The following is a 16441-nucleotide window of genomic DNA, read 5'->3' on the forward strand; positions in this document are numbered from 1 at the left end:
GAAAAAATTATTCATAATGATTTAAAGTATATATATAGCCAAAATAGTAGTAGGATAAGAAAATAATACACTTGACAAAAAGTAAAGATCAGCTCACCAACAACAACAACATTGCATATGCCCTTGCGTGAACCTATGGAGTTTTCCAGAACCACAGTGTATTTTCCACTGTGATCCCGTTTTGCCTTTTCAATAGTCAAGCACAAAGTCTTTGTTGTGCTGGTGACAGCAATTTCTTCATTTCCTTGAAGCTCCTTATCATTTATGAGCCATTTAATAGTTGGTGCTGGTTTGCCTGAGTATCGTCCTTGAACAGTGCAAGTCTCGCCAACACGAACCACAAGCTTGTCACGGCAGTCAAGATCAAGGGTTGGTGGTTCTAGTAAAGAGATAAGTATACAACAAAGAATACCTAGTAAATATACATATATATATATATATATATATATATATATATATATATATATATATATATATATATATATACAAACACAGTATATACACTATATATACAGTATGTGTGTGTATATATATATATATATATATATATCCACACACTACCGGCCAAAAGTTTTGAAACACAAGAAGTTTGTTGAGAAAATGGCAAGAGTACATTTCTACAAATTCTAGGCAAAGGGAGTCACACACTTTGAAGATGCTAAAATATAACACAGTTTTGATTTATTTTGGATTTTGTTTAGTAACAACATAATTACCATAGTTCCATTTATGTTATTCCATAGTTTTGATGACTTTTCTATTATTCTAAAATGTGAAAAAAAAAAAAAGAATAAGTGTTTCAAAACTTTTGACCAGTAGTGTATATATACAGTATTGTGCAAATGTTTTAGGCACTTGTGAAAAATGTTGCATAGTGAGGATGTCTTCAAAAATAATGCCATAAAAAGCTTTCATTTATCAACTAACATCATACAAAGTCCAGTGAACATAAAAAAAAAAAAGCTACATCAATTCTCCTAGGTCACCTGGACACAGTTTTTCTTTGTTGTTGGCAGATAGGAGGTTCCAAGCTTCTTGGAGAATTCGCCACAGTTCTTCTATATATTTAGGCTGTTACAACTGCTTCTGTCTCTTTATGTAATCCCAGACTGACACTATGTTCAGAGGAGGGCTCTGTGGGGGCCATGCTATCTGTTGCAGAGCTCCCTGTTCTTCTATTCTATTCTATTCTATTCTATTCTATTCTATTCTATTTGTAAAAGGAATGTTCCAGAGTTTAAAATGTATATTTCCTATTGACACACTAAAGCTGAAGATATACACTACCGGTCAAAAGTTTTGAAACACTTACTCATTCTTTATTATAATTTATTTTCTTCACATTTTAGAATAATAGTAAAGTCGTCAAAACTATGGAATAACATAAATGGAACTATGGGAATTATGTTGTGAAAACTATGCTATATTTTAGCATCTTCAACATGCAACATCTGCCTAGAATTTGCAGACAAGTACTCTTGACATTTTCTCAACCAACTTCTTATCACCCTGGGATGCGTTTTAAACTGTATTGAAGGAGTTCCCATCTATGTTGGGCACTTATTGGCTGCTTTTCTTTATTATTTGGTCCAAGTCATCAATTTCAAAAACTTTTTTTTAAATAAAATGTTAGTTTTATAATGAAATAAATTAATGGCGGCACAATTATATTTTTGTCTACAAAACTAATTTCAAACATTTAAGCATACACCTTCAGATCAAAAGATTTTTAAGATCATGAGAAACATTTCAGTCAAGTGTTTCAAAACTTTTGTCTGGTAGTTTATGTAACCATCTTAAGACAAATGTTTTTGTGCAACATCTTATGTGCCTAAGACTTTTGCACAGTACTGTATATATATATATATATATATATATATATATATATATATATATATATATATATATATTTTTTTTTTTTTTTTTTTTTTATGTATATAATTTATATATATTATAACTTCACCACAAGTTATTACTTACCAAACTCTTTCTTGCATGTAACTGGTTTGGTGCTGAAAGAAGGCTTGCCTTGACCAATCTGATTCACAGCACTAACACGGAATTCATAAGAAGAGCCTTCCTTAAGACCCACATGTGTGAATTTACGATCCATCAGTTTGTCCTCTGCAGCAATGCGGTTGAAGTTGTCCTGTCCAATAAGACGGACCTCAAGAACATAGCTTGTAATATCTGAGCCTCCATCATACTTTGGAGGTCTCCATGCCACACTGATTGAATCATTGGTGATAGCCGTCACCTCAAGATCCTCTGGGCGCTCAGGGATAGCTGAAGAAGTTTGAATACACAAGACATTTTATAAACAATTACAGGTAATGACTTTAAAAGAAAAAAAAAAAATATATAGAAACAAACAAATAGACAAGGCTTACAGAAAGGATCCTTGATGAGAACTGGAGCTGACGTCTCAGTAAATGGACCCATTCCAATAATATTTTCAGCTGCAATTCTGAAGAAATAAGCCTTGCCATCAAGTAGACCCTGGACCACTGCATTATGTCTAGTGACAGTATATGTCACTGAAGTCCAGCCCCTGCGGTCAGCTTCTCTCTTTTCAATGATATAGTTGGTGATAGCTGAGCCACCATCATCTTCAGGTGAGTACCATGTCAACTTACAAGAGTCATTGGTAAGATTCTCACCAGAGAATGGCTGACCCACAGGGCCAGGGACGTCTGGGAGGAAAGGAACCAAATATTGGAAATGTTTATTAGTTAAGTAAAATAATTTAAGAATTCAGAATAAAAACAATAAAAAATAATAAACACTCACCCAATACTTCAACAATGACTGCTTTCTTCCTCTCTCCGCCCGCATTCTTAGCAGTCAAGGTGTAAATACCCTGGTGATGTCTCCTGCAATTCTTGATAACCAGAGCTGAACTTACAGCAGTGGTCTCTACAACAGCTTCCTTTGGCAAATCACCATCATCTCCATTCCAAATAATCTCTGGTGCAGGCTTGCCCGACACAAAGGCCAGGATACGGATTACCCCACCAGCATGAACCACAATTTTTTCCTTGACTGTTGCATCCAGGTCAACCTCGGGGGGAACTATAAGAAGTATAAAAATAAGGTAAATGTAATACAGTAAAATACAAATATTTGTTAAAAATAATATAAACTAAAAAGTGAACCAGTGCTTTATTGCTTACTTGTTCTGTCCTTGACTTCGATCACTTCAGCAACCTCACCAGGTTCACCCACGCCTGCAGAATTTACAGCCCTCACTCTAAATCTGTAGAGTCCAAGCTCTTTTAGGCCAGGAACAACAAACTTGGTGCCTCTAATTTCCTTGTCTTTAACCTAATAAGATGAAAAATGTAATTGAAAAAAACACATAATGAACGATGCATTCATAGAGTACATATACTTTATATTCATATACCTTCTCCCATTCCTCTTGCCCTTCTTCTTTGTACTCAACAAAATAGCCTGTGATCTTAGATCCACCATCATTAAGTGGAGGAATCCATTCAAGATCCACAGTTGACTTGGTACAATCTGTTACTTTTGGTGTCGGAGGTCCTGGAGGTGCTGTTAAAAAAATACAAATATTATAGACAAATTTATAAAAAAATAGGAGTTTAAATAAGAGTTTAAAAAGAACGATAGAAGAAAAGCATAACATACCAATAGGGTCTCTACATGCAACAGGATCAGAAGGCACACTAGGTAAACCACATCCAGCAGCATTAATTGCAATAACACGGAACTGGTAGATGGCACCCTCCATGAGACCGGTTACAATGTGGGAAACACCGAGTGGCATGATTCTGATAGGATCACGATTCACTCTTGTCCAGCGCTTGGCTGTAATTTCCTTACGCTCCAGCCAGTAGCCAGTTACTGGAGACCCACCATCATATTCTGGCTCCTCCCAGTTGACTGTCATAGATTCAAGTGAAACATCTGTAACTGTTGGCTTCTCACATTGGCCAGGCACAGCTGTTAGGGGAAGGGTGGACAACAATAAGTATTAGATTAAATTAGAACAATACAATAATGTGCTGATTAAGAGATTCTCAGTAATTGAAACTTACTGAAGAGGTTCCGTGCTTTCTCAGGTTCACTGTACAAGGGTGGACCAATTCCATATTTATTCTGAGCCATAACACGGAACTCATACTCATGGCCCTCTGTAAGTCTTTGTACAGTGTATTGGCATTCCTTTAGATCACTAGAGACATGGACCCATGTTTTTCTGTTCTCCTCACGCTTTTCAATGACATAGTTTGTAATCTTGGAACCGCCATCATCTGTGGGTGGTTTCCAGGACAGGCCAATTCTTTCAGCAAAGACCTCCTCAAACTTGATTGGTCCCACTGGTACTCCAGGACGTCCTAAGGACACAAGAATAATATTTTCACCTTTCAAATGCATGAGCCATTAAAAATGAGTAGGTAATAAAATCATGAAAGTCTTGGACTTACCCAAAATGGTAAGTTTGATACTCTTGGTGGCTGTGCCCAAGCTGTTAGTGGCTGTGAGAATATACACTGCACTGTCATCTCTCTTGGATTGCTGAATTAACAGGGTACATTTATCATCAGAAACAACTTTATTGACATGTTTGTCATAATGCACAGCAGTTTTGTCATCAGGCTTGTCCAGTGGAGCCCTCTGCCAGACAAGAGATGGGAATGGACAGCCCTGAATCCTGGCGACAATGTTGACATCAAATCCTTCTGCGCCTTCTAAAGCCTCTCTCAGGTCAATGCTTGGAGCACCTATAAGAAGATTAAAAACAGTCATGCTTAGCAAATAACTGAGTGCAAAATTTCAACAAACTTCACCAAAAATGAAATATTTTTCCCCTTTTCCTCACATGTCTGGTCCTTAATGATAATTGGTCCAGCAGTCACAGAAGGTCTGCTTGGGCCAGCTTCATTCACAGCTTTAACACGGAACTCATATTCGCCACCTTCCTTAAGGTCTTCAACAATGAAGGCAGTTTCTTCAACATCTCTCTTATTGCATTGTTTCCAAGTCTCTTTCTGAGGACCACTTGTATCCCAGCTCAGTCTCTCAATAATGTAATGCTTTACTGGTGCTCCACCATCATTCTTGGGAGGCACCCATGTCAGAGTCACAGTGTTCTTGGTAACAAGGTTAATTTTCACCTTGGTTGGAGGATCAGGAGGATCTTTAAATTGAAAATAAATAGAAAATATTGTTAATGACAGAACACTTCAGAGGCATGTATGATGCTTTTAAAAATATTTAGGTAACTGACTTACAGATGGGATCCCTTGCTCTAACAGGTTCTGTGGTCTCTGTAAATGGTCCAAAGCCGAGGCGGTTCTCAGCACGAACACGGAACAGGTAGTCCTGTCCCTCAAGGAGGTTGGGCACAACAAACGCCATGCTGGCACAAGCAGCATTGACGGTTGTCCAAGCCTTTCCATTGACAGCCTTCTTCTCAATGAAGTAACTCTTAATTCTCTCACCACCATCATTATCTGGCAGTTTCCAAATGAGTCTCATTGTGGTTCTGGTGACATCTGTAACCTTGAGCTCTTTGGGTGCTCCGGGAACATCTGGAAAAACATAAAATATATTAGTTTACTTCATAGTACAATGCTCATTTGGATTTTGTGTTTGATAATAAGGTAACACTTTACAATAAGGTTAAACTTGTTAACATTAGTTAATGCATAAGGTAAAATTAACTAACAATAAACAATATTTCACATTTATAAATCTTGGTTAATGTTATTTATCAAAATAACATTAACTTATGTTAACGTATATAAATTTTAATGTAAAAAAAAATAAATTAAAAAAAATAAATATATATATATATATATATATATATATATATATATATATATATATATATATGTTGAAATTAACATTAACCAACATTAATAAATGCTGCAAAATATTGTTATTTTGTTATTATAATGTTAATGACTACAACCATATTTTAAAGTGTTACAAATACTAACATTCTATTATAATAGAATATATAAAAATTAGTACATAATTGAGCAGCAAACTCACCAAGCACATTTACTCTGATGTTGATGTGTTTCTGTCCCGATTTGTTCTTTGCTGTAATTATGTACCTTCCAGAATGGCTTCTCATACTCACAGGAATTGAAACAGTGGAGGTAGTGTCAGTAGATTCAACCTAATCACCAAACAAAAATACAAAATTAATTAATACAAACAATTTGCAAAGATTCAGGTGAAAATAATATTTATGTCAAAAAATATAGAGTGATGTTACCAGTGAATCTACTGGTAAGACATGGAGACGATCCTTTTTTTCTGTCTTTGCTTTGCCATCAAACTCCCATGTAACTTTAGGAACAGGACGTCCTGTGATAGTTGCTGGAATCTTAAATGGAGTTCCAGCACGAATGCACAGCAGATCATGTGCACTGATATCCATAAAGATCTTTGGTGCAGCTGTAGAATTAAGAGAGTGCGTAAAATCAACATGCAAACATAATTTAATAAGTACATTTTTATTTTAGCACAAAACAAAGATTTTACTTTGAATGTCCTCTATGCGAACTTCAGTGGTTCTTGGGCTTGGATCAGACTCGCCAATCTCATTGACTGCAATGATTCTGAATCTGTATTTCTTAAGCTCTGGGAGGTTTGGAATGGTAAAATCAGTGGTAGGATGCAGATTATCAGCATCATTGATCCTGGCCCACTCAGATGTGCCTTCATCCTGAATCTCAATGATGTAACCTTTGATGGGACGACCACCATCTTTAGCTGGTGGGGTCCATGCAAGGGTGACGCTATGCTTGGTTTTGTCAGCAACCTCAGGGGCTGCTGGCATGCTAGGTGGAGCTGTGGGGTACACACATAAAAAACACAAACATGAAGTATGTTTAAAACACCATACATTTAAAAATATTCACAATTTAAAAGCATTTCATTTTATTTATGTTCTTACTCAGACGATCGACAGCAAAGGCAGACTCCGAGATTGCACTAGGTGGTCCAATACCAGCAGCATTGCAAGCCATCACACGGAATTCATACTCCATTCCCTCAATGAGTCGAGTAACCTGGTATTCCCAGCCTTTCATACCACGTTTTGACACCAGGGCTTTATTCGCACGAGACCAATAGGAAGTACCCTTTTCACGCTTCTCCAACCAGTAGCCAGTAATTGTAGAACCACCACAGTCTGTAGGGGGTTCCCATGTCAGCAACATATGGGCCTTAGAGTACTCCGCAATAGTGACCTTCTCAGGTGGGCCAGGGAGAGCAAAGGGATCCTTAATCTGAATTTCCTCGGTTTCACAGGCCTCACTTATTCCATACTTGTTCTGAGCTTTGACTCTGAATTTATAGCTGCCACCTGTTTCCAGGTTCCATACCTGCAAAAGTCATTTAAGCTTTATCTTTTCCTTCAACAACATGCAAGCATTAGGTTTACATTTCAAGCACTACTCATGAAATCAGTGTTTGGCTTACCCGATATCGCTTCTCGATAATGGAGTTGGTAACCTGCACCCACTCAGCTTTTTCAGGATCTTCAACATTAAGATCTTTCATTTCAACAATGTAGTTGGTAAGCTCACTGCCACCAGTATCCAATGGGGCATCCCAGGTAAGCTGGCAAGATTCAGCTTTGATATTTGAAACAGCACTATTTCTGGGTGGTGTTGGGCGATCTGTAGCAAAAAAATAAGATGATCATTAATCAAAAATATACAAAAAATAACCACACACACACACACAAAATGAATTCATATGCTGTATACAACAACTTACCCAGCACTTCCACTGTGATGGAATGACTGACTGATCCCAAACGATTTGAGGCAGTAACAGTGTATGTGCCCTTGTCCAGTCTCACAACGCCAGGGATTGAGAGTTTTGTGTGTGATGTCACTCTGTCAATCTCTTTGGTTTCCATAAGGAGGTTCTCTGTGATCTTATCAATGACAACATCATCCTTCAGCCACTCAATCTTTGGCATTGGCAGGCCTGTGACTTCAGCAGGAATCTCAATGGGTTCATTTTTCCTCGCTCTGATCAAATCGCCCTTGAACTGCTTCATCAAATGGAGAGTTGGAGCCACTATAATGATCAAATGAATTTATATTATTTTATTAAAAATGTGTGCTGAAACACCATACAACCCAGTGATGTACAATGGTATTAAACAAGAACTCTACAAACCTTCATCATCCTGAATAACGACAGTCATGGTAATTGAGGGCTCACTTTCACCGATTGCATTAACAGCCTTTGCACGTAACTCATACATGTGCAACTCATCAAGATTCTCAACGGTCATAATTTGAGCAGTGCACAGCTCTGGGTTGACACGCTGGAAAGCTGGTTCATCTTGACGCTTCTTCTCAATGATGTAGCCAAGGATTGGACTACCACCATCATTACGGGGTGGCCTCCATTCAATGGTAACGGAGGACTTAGTCCTCTCTGTATAGTGGAACTTTTCAGGAGAAGTTGGTGGACCTGGGATTCAAGGAACATATGACGATAAATACATATGGACATAACTGGGAGTGTTGTTGAGGAGGTGAAAGCATTTTGTATCATGTGAAGGTTACCTTGAGGATCCACAGCACGGATAGGTCCAAGATCGACTGGGGGACCACATCCATACTTGTTCTTAGCCACAACACGGAAAATGTACTCCTGTCCCTCAATAATACCTACGATCTCACATTTGGATGAAGTGGTCTCAATGGGTTGTCTCCAAGTGTGCATCTTTGGTTCTCTCCTTTCAATGATAAATCCTGTAATATCACTACCACCATCATCTTCAGGATCAGACCAATTCAACATCATCAGCTTTCTAGTAACCACAACAGGCTTCAGGTCAAGAACTGGTCCAGGGACATCTGAGGATGGATTTAAAAATAAAAGAGTTTTTAGAGATTTAGAACTATCTAAAATGTATGCTATGCATGCAGTAATGAAAATTAATCCATATAATCCATACCATAAATAATTAGGTTCATGTTACAATTCAAAAGTGCTCACCCATAACTTCAACCCTGGTCCATGCAGATTTAATGCCACTTGGATTTGCTGCTTGGATTTGGTATTTGCCATGATCACTCCTCTTTGTGGTTCTAATGATAAGAGTGCTGTCCTGTCCAGCTTCTTCTACCTCCATGCGGTCTTTCTCTAAGGCACCATCGTCCTTTGTCCATTTCAAGGATGGAGGAGGTTTACCAGTCACATGTGCTGGGATTCTCAGCATCTCTCCAGCTCTAACAACAACACCGTTTCTCACTGAGATATCAAGCTCGATGACTGGAACCTCTGTTTTGGCAAATAAACAGAGTTATAGTTATATTAGCTGTATGTATTAGCTGCTGTATTTATATTAGAATAATTATCACATTAGTAAATTAGCAATCATACAACAAGTGAAAATCGACAAATAATAAAGTTAATATAAATTTTATGTTTATACCTGCAGGATTTCTCACAATTACAGCATCCGTAAGTCCAGGAGCACCTTCACCTGCACAATTGACCGCCACAACACGGACAATGTATTTAGCGCCTTCCCTAACACCAAACACAGTGAAGGTGCGGTTCTTGTGTGGTCTCTCTGTGGCTCGTGACCAGTCCTTGGTTCCAGCAACAACTTTGTCAACATGATAACCAAAGATGTCTGCACCTCCGTTATCTGCAGGAGGATCCCATTCAACTTCAATTGAATAGTCTGTGGTGTCAACAATCCTCGGGATTGGTGGACCAGGGGGCACTGAAAGAAACATTATACATTTTTATATAGTTAATTTTGAAATTCCAATTTGATCTCTAGTGTGTCCATAGTTCATATAGTAAACTGAAATGCTGTAAACTTACTGATTGCTGCCTGTGCTGTTTTTGGTTCTGATGGGGGGCTGAACTTTCCATGTCCAGCCACATTTTCTGCACAGACTCTGAAAATGTATGTCAAACCCTCCAAAAGACCCTCTACGTTTATTTCAAGATCAGGAACAATGCTGCGATTAACTCTCGTCCAGTGTGTGCTGTTAATTTCTCGTTTCTCAACCCAGTATCCCTGAATGGGGCTGCCATTGTCATTGGGTTCTGTCCAGGTAACAAGCATACTGTTGGCGGTGACATCCTTAATTTCAGGTTTCTCTGGTGCCTCTGGAGGATCTGAAATTACAAAGCACATTAAACTGTAAGACTAAACTATGAAAAACCATAAAATAAAAATTGTGTTCAATTAAACAATGGAAAATCCTAATACCGAATGGATTCTTTGCTATGACAGGTTTGGAGATGCATGGGGTTCCAGGGCCGAACTTGTTCTCTGCAGTGACACGGAAGATGTATTCTTTGCCCTCAATGAGTTTTGTCACTGGATATTTGCAGCCTCTGAGGGTTGATGTGACAGTGATCCATCCAAGCTCTATCTTGGAGTTATCTTTTCTTTCCAATGTGTAGTTCAGGATTTCACTACCACCGTCATCCAAAGGGGGATCCCACTTACAGAGGATTGAGTTCTTCCTTACTTCCTCAAATTTGAAATTAACTGGGGGACCAGGAGTATCTGAAAAATATAAATGTGAAAATGAGAATACCTTTCTTTTTAAAAACCTTCATGATGGGAAAGTGTTTCTTGATGTTTCTTGTAAAGTGTTTCTTAGCAGTTAAAGAGTCTTAAGAGCTGAGTACCTCAACCAAAAATAAACATATATACAAAAAATAATAATAAAACTCACCAAGGACATTAACTTCACAGGAAGCTGAGGCAACACCATGATCATTCTCCACTTTTATGGTGAACACACCGTGATCCCCCCTGATAGTATCTTGCACAATAATGAAGGATTCACCCTTCCTCTTGGTGTCGAGTGTAAGACGTTCATTTAAGCTTGGGTGGTATGCCTCTTCAGGCTCCTCAGGTTCCTCCACTTTTTCCTTCTCTTTATCCTTCTTCTCCTCCTTTTTCTCTTTGTCTTCCTCCTTCTTTTCCTTGTCCTCCTCCTTCTCCTCTTTGTCTTCCTTTTTCTCTGTAATTGGCTCCTTCTTTTCCTCCTTCTTCTTCTTAGGCTTTTCTGGTCTCTTCTTCAGTGGCTCTTGCCAAATCGTTGAATTGTTCCTCATCCACGTGATTTGGGGGTAAGGAAATCCAGAGATGTAGGCATCCAAGCGGATCTGCTCACCTCGTCTCACAGTCAAGCCTGATTGTAGACTACCACTTAGGAATACCTTTGGACGATCTGGAAGCAGAATTAAAAAAATAAATTAAAAAACATGTTTAAATTACACTAAATATTATTAATATATGCTGGTTCTTTACATATTTTTTTAGTGTGGTAGTAGCTTGCAAAGGTTAAGCCTCTGGACAGGTAAAAATAAAGGTCCCACATTTGATCTTAGGTTTATCTTAGGCAACCCATGAACTGAGGTATTTATTATGAATCCTATCATCGAGTCCTTGAGTAAGGTATATACTGTAACAATGGATTGCTCCAGGGGGTCTTCACTTTGGATAAAAGTGTCTGTTATGTCAAATAACTAATGAGTAAGTTCATACCAACTGCATCCATGGCTTTGATCAACGGTGTGCTGCGTGAGGGATCACTAACACCAGCTGCATTTTCTGCACGCACACGGAACTGATATTGTTTTCCTTGCATCAACCCCTTAACAGTGTAAGACAACACTGGCACAAGGAAGTCATTGCATCTCACGAAATTATCTTCCCCTTTCATCATCTTCTCAAGAATGTAACCCATAATTTTGCTTCCACCATCATACATGGGTGGCTTCCAGGTAAGGGTCACAGTCTCAGAAGTAGGGTTGTTTGTTTCCACATCAACTGGTGGATCAGGACGTTCTATATGTGAGGGACAACAGTAATTTAAAATAGTACATAAATAGTAAATACATTTAAATATGGAATTGGTGAAAAGAACTGTGGAATTGCTCTTAAATTATTTTTGAAGGTTATAGATTTACTTACGCTTCTGGTCTTCAGCAATTACAGGGTTACGAAGCTCAATGAATTCACCACCACCAATCTTGTTCACAGCTCTGACACGGAAGTAATACTCTCCATTTTGAATGAGATCCTTAACCTGCCAGCTCACTTTGTTTTCTCCAGACATAACGTTGACGTAGGTTCTCCTTCCTGCTTCTCTGCGTTGCAGGACATAGTGGAGAATAGGGCTACCACCATCATAGTCTGGAGGATCCCAGCACACCTTGCAGGAGCTCTTGGTAATCTCACTAGCAACAATTTCCTTACATGGTCCGGGAAGGCCTAGTTTGTAAACAGGAAAATATAACCAAAACAAATTAATTAATTACAACAATAATGGAAAAATCACTATGTAAGTAGTTTTATACAGCCGAAAAAAAAAAGAAAAAAAGATTTAAATTAGGTTACAAATAACAGAACACATTAACATACCAATAACTTTAACATTGATTGTTCCACTAGTTGAACCAAGGCTGTTCTCCAGAGTAACTTTGTACTGGCCACAATCAGCATGTAAGCAGCTTGGAATTTCCAGATGGCATGCTGTGTACTCAGTTCTGAAGAAGATTCTGTCATCAGCCTTTATTTCATTTCCATCTTTGTGCCATGTAATCTTAGGTGATGGCACAGCCTTAAATGGAATAGGGAGGTGCATCTTTTCACCTTCCACAACAACAAGGTCCTTGGTCTGGAATTCAAGGGTTGGATTGCCTGTGGTAATATGGATCATAGGGCAATCAGTTAATCCTAAATTAAAATGGCAACAAAATTTTTTACAATTTTACAACATTTAAAAAAAAAAAAAAAATACTCACAATCAGAATCTTTGGCATATACGTTCTCAGAAATGTCAGAGGGCTCACTGGCACCAACAGAATTGACAGCACGGACTCTGAAGGTATACTGCTTTTCGGGAACAATGCCCTCCTCATCCCCTGCTCTGTATTTCAGCTCTTTGACAGGACGAGAGTTGACTCTCATCCACTTCTCAGTTCCGGCCTCACAGAGCTCAATATGGTAGCCAATAACAGGACTTCCTCCATTCTTGTCTGGTGCCTTCCAGGCAATAGAAATATGATCTCTGGCTGCCTCAGTGATATGCAAATCCTGTGGAGGTGATGGGGGGCCTGTCAAGAGAAAGAATGTAAATTTGGGTCACATAACAATAAAGTCTCATTCTTCAATAATATCATATATTTTCATTATATACCTGTTGGGTCCTCAATTAACACAATATCAGTGGGTTCACTTGGGTGACCAACTCCAGCCTCATTCTCAGCACAGACTTGGAACTGCACTTCAGTGCCCTCAATTACATCAGTCACTCTGTAATGGCAGTCAGGACCTGAAGTCTTTCCAGATTTCACCCAGCGGGTTCCAAGCTTCTCCTTTTTCTCAATGACATATCTAGGATGTATAAATATTTAGAACAGGACATTAGACAAGTGTAAGTGTAATTTCTTTGCTTTTTTAAGGGGTACAGTTAAATTGTAACATTATAGCCTTCATATTTATTGTAGATCTGTTTAACATTTAGGGGTGGGGAGGGTTAGAATGAGTATTGACTGAGGTATATGCATTCTTTGTGGGGTTACTTTGACTGAATGGCTTGGGTCAAGATGATACCCAATTTCACCAACCAACCAATGCAATGGTCTTACTGTACCTCAAGACTGGTCTGCCACCATCATTCTGAGGTGCTTCCCATTTAAGGTCAACATGAGTTTTTGACACCTCAGTAATGGTCAGATTATATGGGGGTCCAGGGGTACCTGTGAAGACAAAAAGCAGACATAAGACAAATTCAGTACTAAATACCAAATAACCAAAAAGAGAAATTGAGCGATAAGAAAGACTTTGTACACACTGAAAGTATCCTTGGCGAGAACAGAGTCCACAAGTTCACAGTATTCACTGGGTCCAACAGCATTCTCGGCAGCTACACGGAACACATAGAGGGACCCCTCATTCAGTGGGGTAACGGTGTACTTCAGCTCCTTCACAGTGGTGTCCACAGCCTGCCAGCCCTTGCGTCTCACATCTCTCTTCTCAACAATGTAGTTTGTGATTGGAGAGCCACCGTCTCTCTCAGGTGCTGTCCATTTCAATTCAGCGCTGTTCCTGGTGCTGGTAACTACATTAAGCCATCTTGGTGGTGATGGAGGATCTGTTAAAGGAGAACGGTTATTTTTTTGTGATTAAAATTTTTTATTGATTCATCCATTAAACAATGAAAATCAAAACATATACAAACAGAATCAATATTTATCCCTCACCGATCCCCAGCCCGACCCCCAACAACACCTCAGTGGTCACATAATTATAGACACACAAAAAAACAAAAAAACAAAACAAAAAAATATATATATATCAATCACATACATCCACTACACCTCTCTCTCCACTGTCCCTCCCCGAGAGCCCTCCAAAAAAGCCAGATACTTGCCCCATTTCTCCACAAACAAGTCTAAATTCCCCAGTCTTCTGGATGCCCCCTCTTCAAAAGCTACCACCCTGCCCATCTCCGAACACCACTCCTGAAATGGTGGCGCTCCAGTCGACTTCCAACCCCTTAAAATTATCTGTCTGGCAATCATAACGCTAGTTAGGACACAGTTTTTTATGTGCTTATTCTCCATATTAATGACCGCCCCATCACCTAAAATGCAGAGTCTGGGGCAAAATAAAATTTGAGAGCCCAAAACCTCACACATAAAACTCTGAATCTTCAACCAAAATTCTTGGATCTTAACACATCCCTAAAAGACATGGGTTGTGTCTCCATCTTCTGATTGACATCTCCAGCAGGTGAATGTGTCTTTGAGACCAAGCCTATACAATCTAGAGGGGTCCAATAGACTATGTAAAATCTTGAATTGCATAAGACGAACCCTTGCATCTCTAGCTGCAGACTTGATGTTATTTAGAATCCTAGCCCACACTCCCTCCTCCAATACCAAGTTTTGATCTTTCTCCCACCATCACCATCTGGCACCCGCGACCAGACCTCTGGAATCTCCACGTCTGGCCCTTGGACGGGACGTGGAAGACCTAAGTGGCCTACCACCCACGGTGGTAGACACGATCACTCAGGCTAGGGCTCCCTCTACAAGGTGCCTGTATGCCTTGTAGTGGCGTCTGTTCGCTAAGTGGTGTTCTTCCCGAGGCAAAGACCCCCAGAGATGCACAGTTGGGTCGGTGCTTTCCTTCCTACAGGAGAGGCTGGTGGGGTGGCTGTCCCCCCCCACCTTGAGGGTGTACGTGGCCACTATGGCAGCGCACCACAATGCAGTTGACTGTAAGTAGTTAGGGAAGCACGACCTGATCATCAGGTTCCTTAGAGGCATGAGGATGTTGAATCCTCCCAGACCACTCCTCATTCCCTTATGGGATCTCTCCATGGTCCTTCGGAGCCTACAGGGAGCTCCATTTTAGCCCCTGGAGTAAGTTGAGCTAAAGGCACTCTCCTTGAAGACTGCCCTCCTGACTGTGCTCACTTCCATCAAGAGGGTAGGGGACCTGCAGGCGTTCTCTGTTGGCGACACGTGCCTGGAGTTCGGTCCGGGATACTCTCACATGGTACTGAGACCCCGACCGGGCTATGTGCCCAAGGTTCCCATGACCTCGTTTCGGGAACAGGTAGTGAACCTACAAGCACTGCGTCTGGTGCATACTTTGCGCATCTATTTGGATTGCATGCAGAGCTTTAGACGCTCTGAGCAGCTCTTTGTCTGCTTTGGAGGACAGCAGAAAGGGAGAGCTGTCTCCAAACAGAGGATCGCCCACTGAGTCATTGACACCATCACTTTGGCATATCATGGCCAGGACGTGCCACCCCCCTTGGGGCTACGAGCACACTCTACTAGGAGTGTGGCGGCCTCCTGGGCTCTGACCAATGGTGCCTCTTTAGCAGACATCTGCAGAGCAGCGGGCTGGGCAACACCCAATATCTTCGCAAGGTTCTACAATCCCCGGGTTGAGCCGGTCTCCTCCCGTGTGTTGTCAGGTACGAGCAGGTAAGTTGCGGGACAGCTGGCCAGGTGTACCACTTGTGTATAGTGCCTTTCCCCTCCCAGAGGCGAAGACGTGCGCTTTTTACTCCCAGTCGTGTTCACGAAGTTGTGGACCCTGGATGTCCTTCCTCCTTAGCCCTGTGGCAGGCGAGTTTGCAGAGAAACTCGTTGCCGACCCACTACGTGTGCTAACTTGGCCCTGTACTGGTGTAGCTGCTCCACATGTGATGGTTGCCCATATGTAACCCCGTGTGATGTATCTTCCGTGAGACAGTTCCCCCGTTGGTGAACCCGCATCTTCCTTGGGCAGAGGCCCCTCTGCCCCCGGTCGCCGTGATTGTAGAGCTCCTCCCCCCTCTAGGTAGGACCTACCACAGGGACTTCTCCACATGAGATACATGCGATGGTTGCCCATATGTAACCCCGTGTGATGTATCTTCCGTGAGAC

General features: G+C 40.4%; 1 protein-coding gene across 1 annotated transcript in view; it reads right to left on the reverse strand.

Annotated features, from left to right (window-relative positions):
• ttn.2 (titin, tandem duplicate 2) overlaps positions 1 to 16441 on the reverse strand; it is a 200547-nt gene that overhangs the window by 59029 nt on the left and 125077 nt on the right. The window contains exons 138-168 of the mRNA XM_051709102.1: positions 13848 to 14147; positions 13647 to 13752; positions 13191 to 13387; positions 12796 to 13107; positions 12413 to 12691; positions 11963 to 12262; positions 11534 to 11836; positions 10716 to 11216; positions 10241 to 10543; positions 9847 to 10146; positions 9446 to 9742; positions 9007 to 9291; positions 8571 to 8864; positions 8176 to 8475; positions 7765 to 8073; positions 7465 to 7664; positions 6938 to 7367; positions 6523 to 6831; positions 6254 to 6435; positions 6025 to 6154; positions 5259 to 5558; positions 4847 to 5164; positions 4452 to 4748; positions 4062 to 4361; positions 3652 to 3966; positions 3407 to 3555; positions 3174 to 3324; positions 2791 to 3072; positions 2391 to 2693; positions 1981 to 2286; positions 98 to 379 (exon numbers count right to left, since the gene is read on the reverse strand). Coding sequence (XP_051565062.1) covers positions 98 to 379; positions 1981 to 2286; positions 2391 to 2693; positions 2791 to 3072; positions 3174 to 3324; positions 3407 to 3555; positions 3652 to 3966; positions 4062 to 4361; positions 4452 to 4748; positions 4847 to 5164; positions 5259 to 5558; positions 6025 to 6154; positions 6254 to 6435; positions 6523 to 6831; positions 6938 to 7367; positions 7465 to 7664; positions 7765 to 8073; positions 8176 to 8475; positions 8571 to 8864; positions 9007 to 9291; positions 9446 to 9742; positions 9847 to 10146; positions 10241 to 10543; positions 10716 to 11216; positions 11534 to 11836; positions 11963 to 12262; positions 12413 to 12691; positions 12796 to 13107; positions 13191 to 13387; positions 13647 to 13752; positions 13848 to 14147 — 8640 coding nt within the window. The remainder of the gene's footprint in view (positions 1 to 97; positions 380 to 1980; positions 2287 to 2390; positions 2694 to 2790; positions 3073 to 3173; positions 3325 to 3406; positions 3556 to 3651; positions 3967 to 4061; positions 4362 to 4451; positions 4749 to 4846; positions 5165 to 5258; positions 5559 to 6024; positions 6155 to 6253; positions 6436 to 6522; positions 6832 to 6937; positions 7368 to 7464; positions 7665 to 7764; positions 8074 to 8175; positions 8476 to 8570; positions 8865 to 9006; positions 9292 to 9445; positions 9743 to 9846; positions 10147 to 10240; positions 10544 to 10715; positions 11217 to 11533; positions 11837 to 11962; positions 12263 to 12412; positions 12692 to 12795; positions 13108 to 13190; positions 13388 to 13646; positions 13753 to 13847; positions 14148 to 16441) is intronic.

This window comes from Myxocyprinus asiaticus, chromosome 10, assembly GCF_019703515.2.
Source record: "Myxocyprinus asiaticus isolate MX2 ecotype Aquarium Trade chromosome 10, UBuf_Myxa_2, whole genome shotgun sequence".
Taxonomy (NCBI): Eukaryota; Metazoa; Chordata; class Actinopteri; order Cypriniformes; family Catostomidae; genus Myxocyprinus; species Myxocyprinus asiaticus.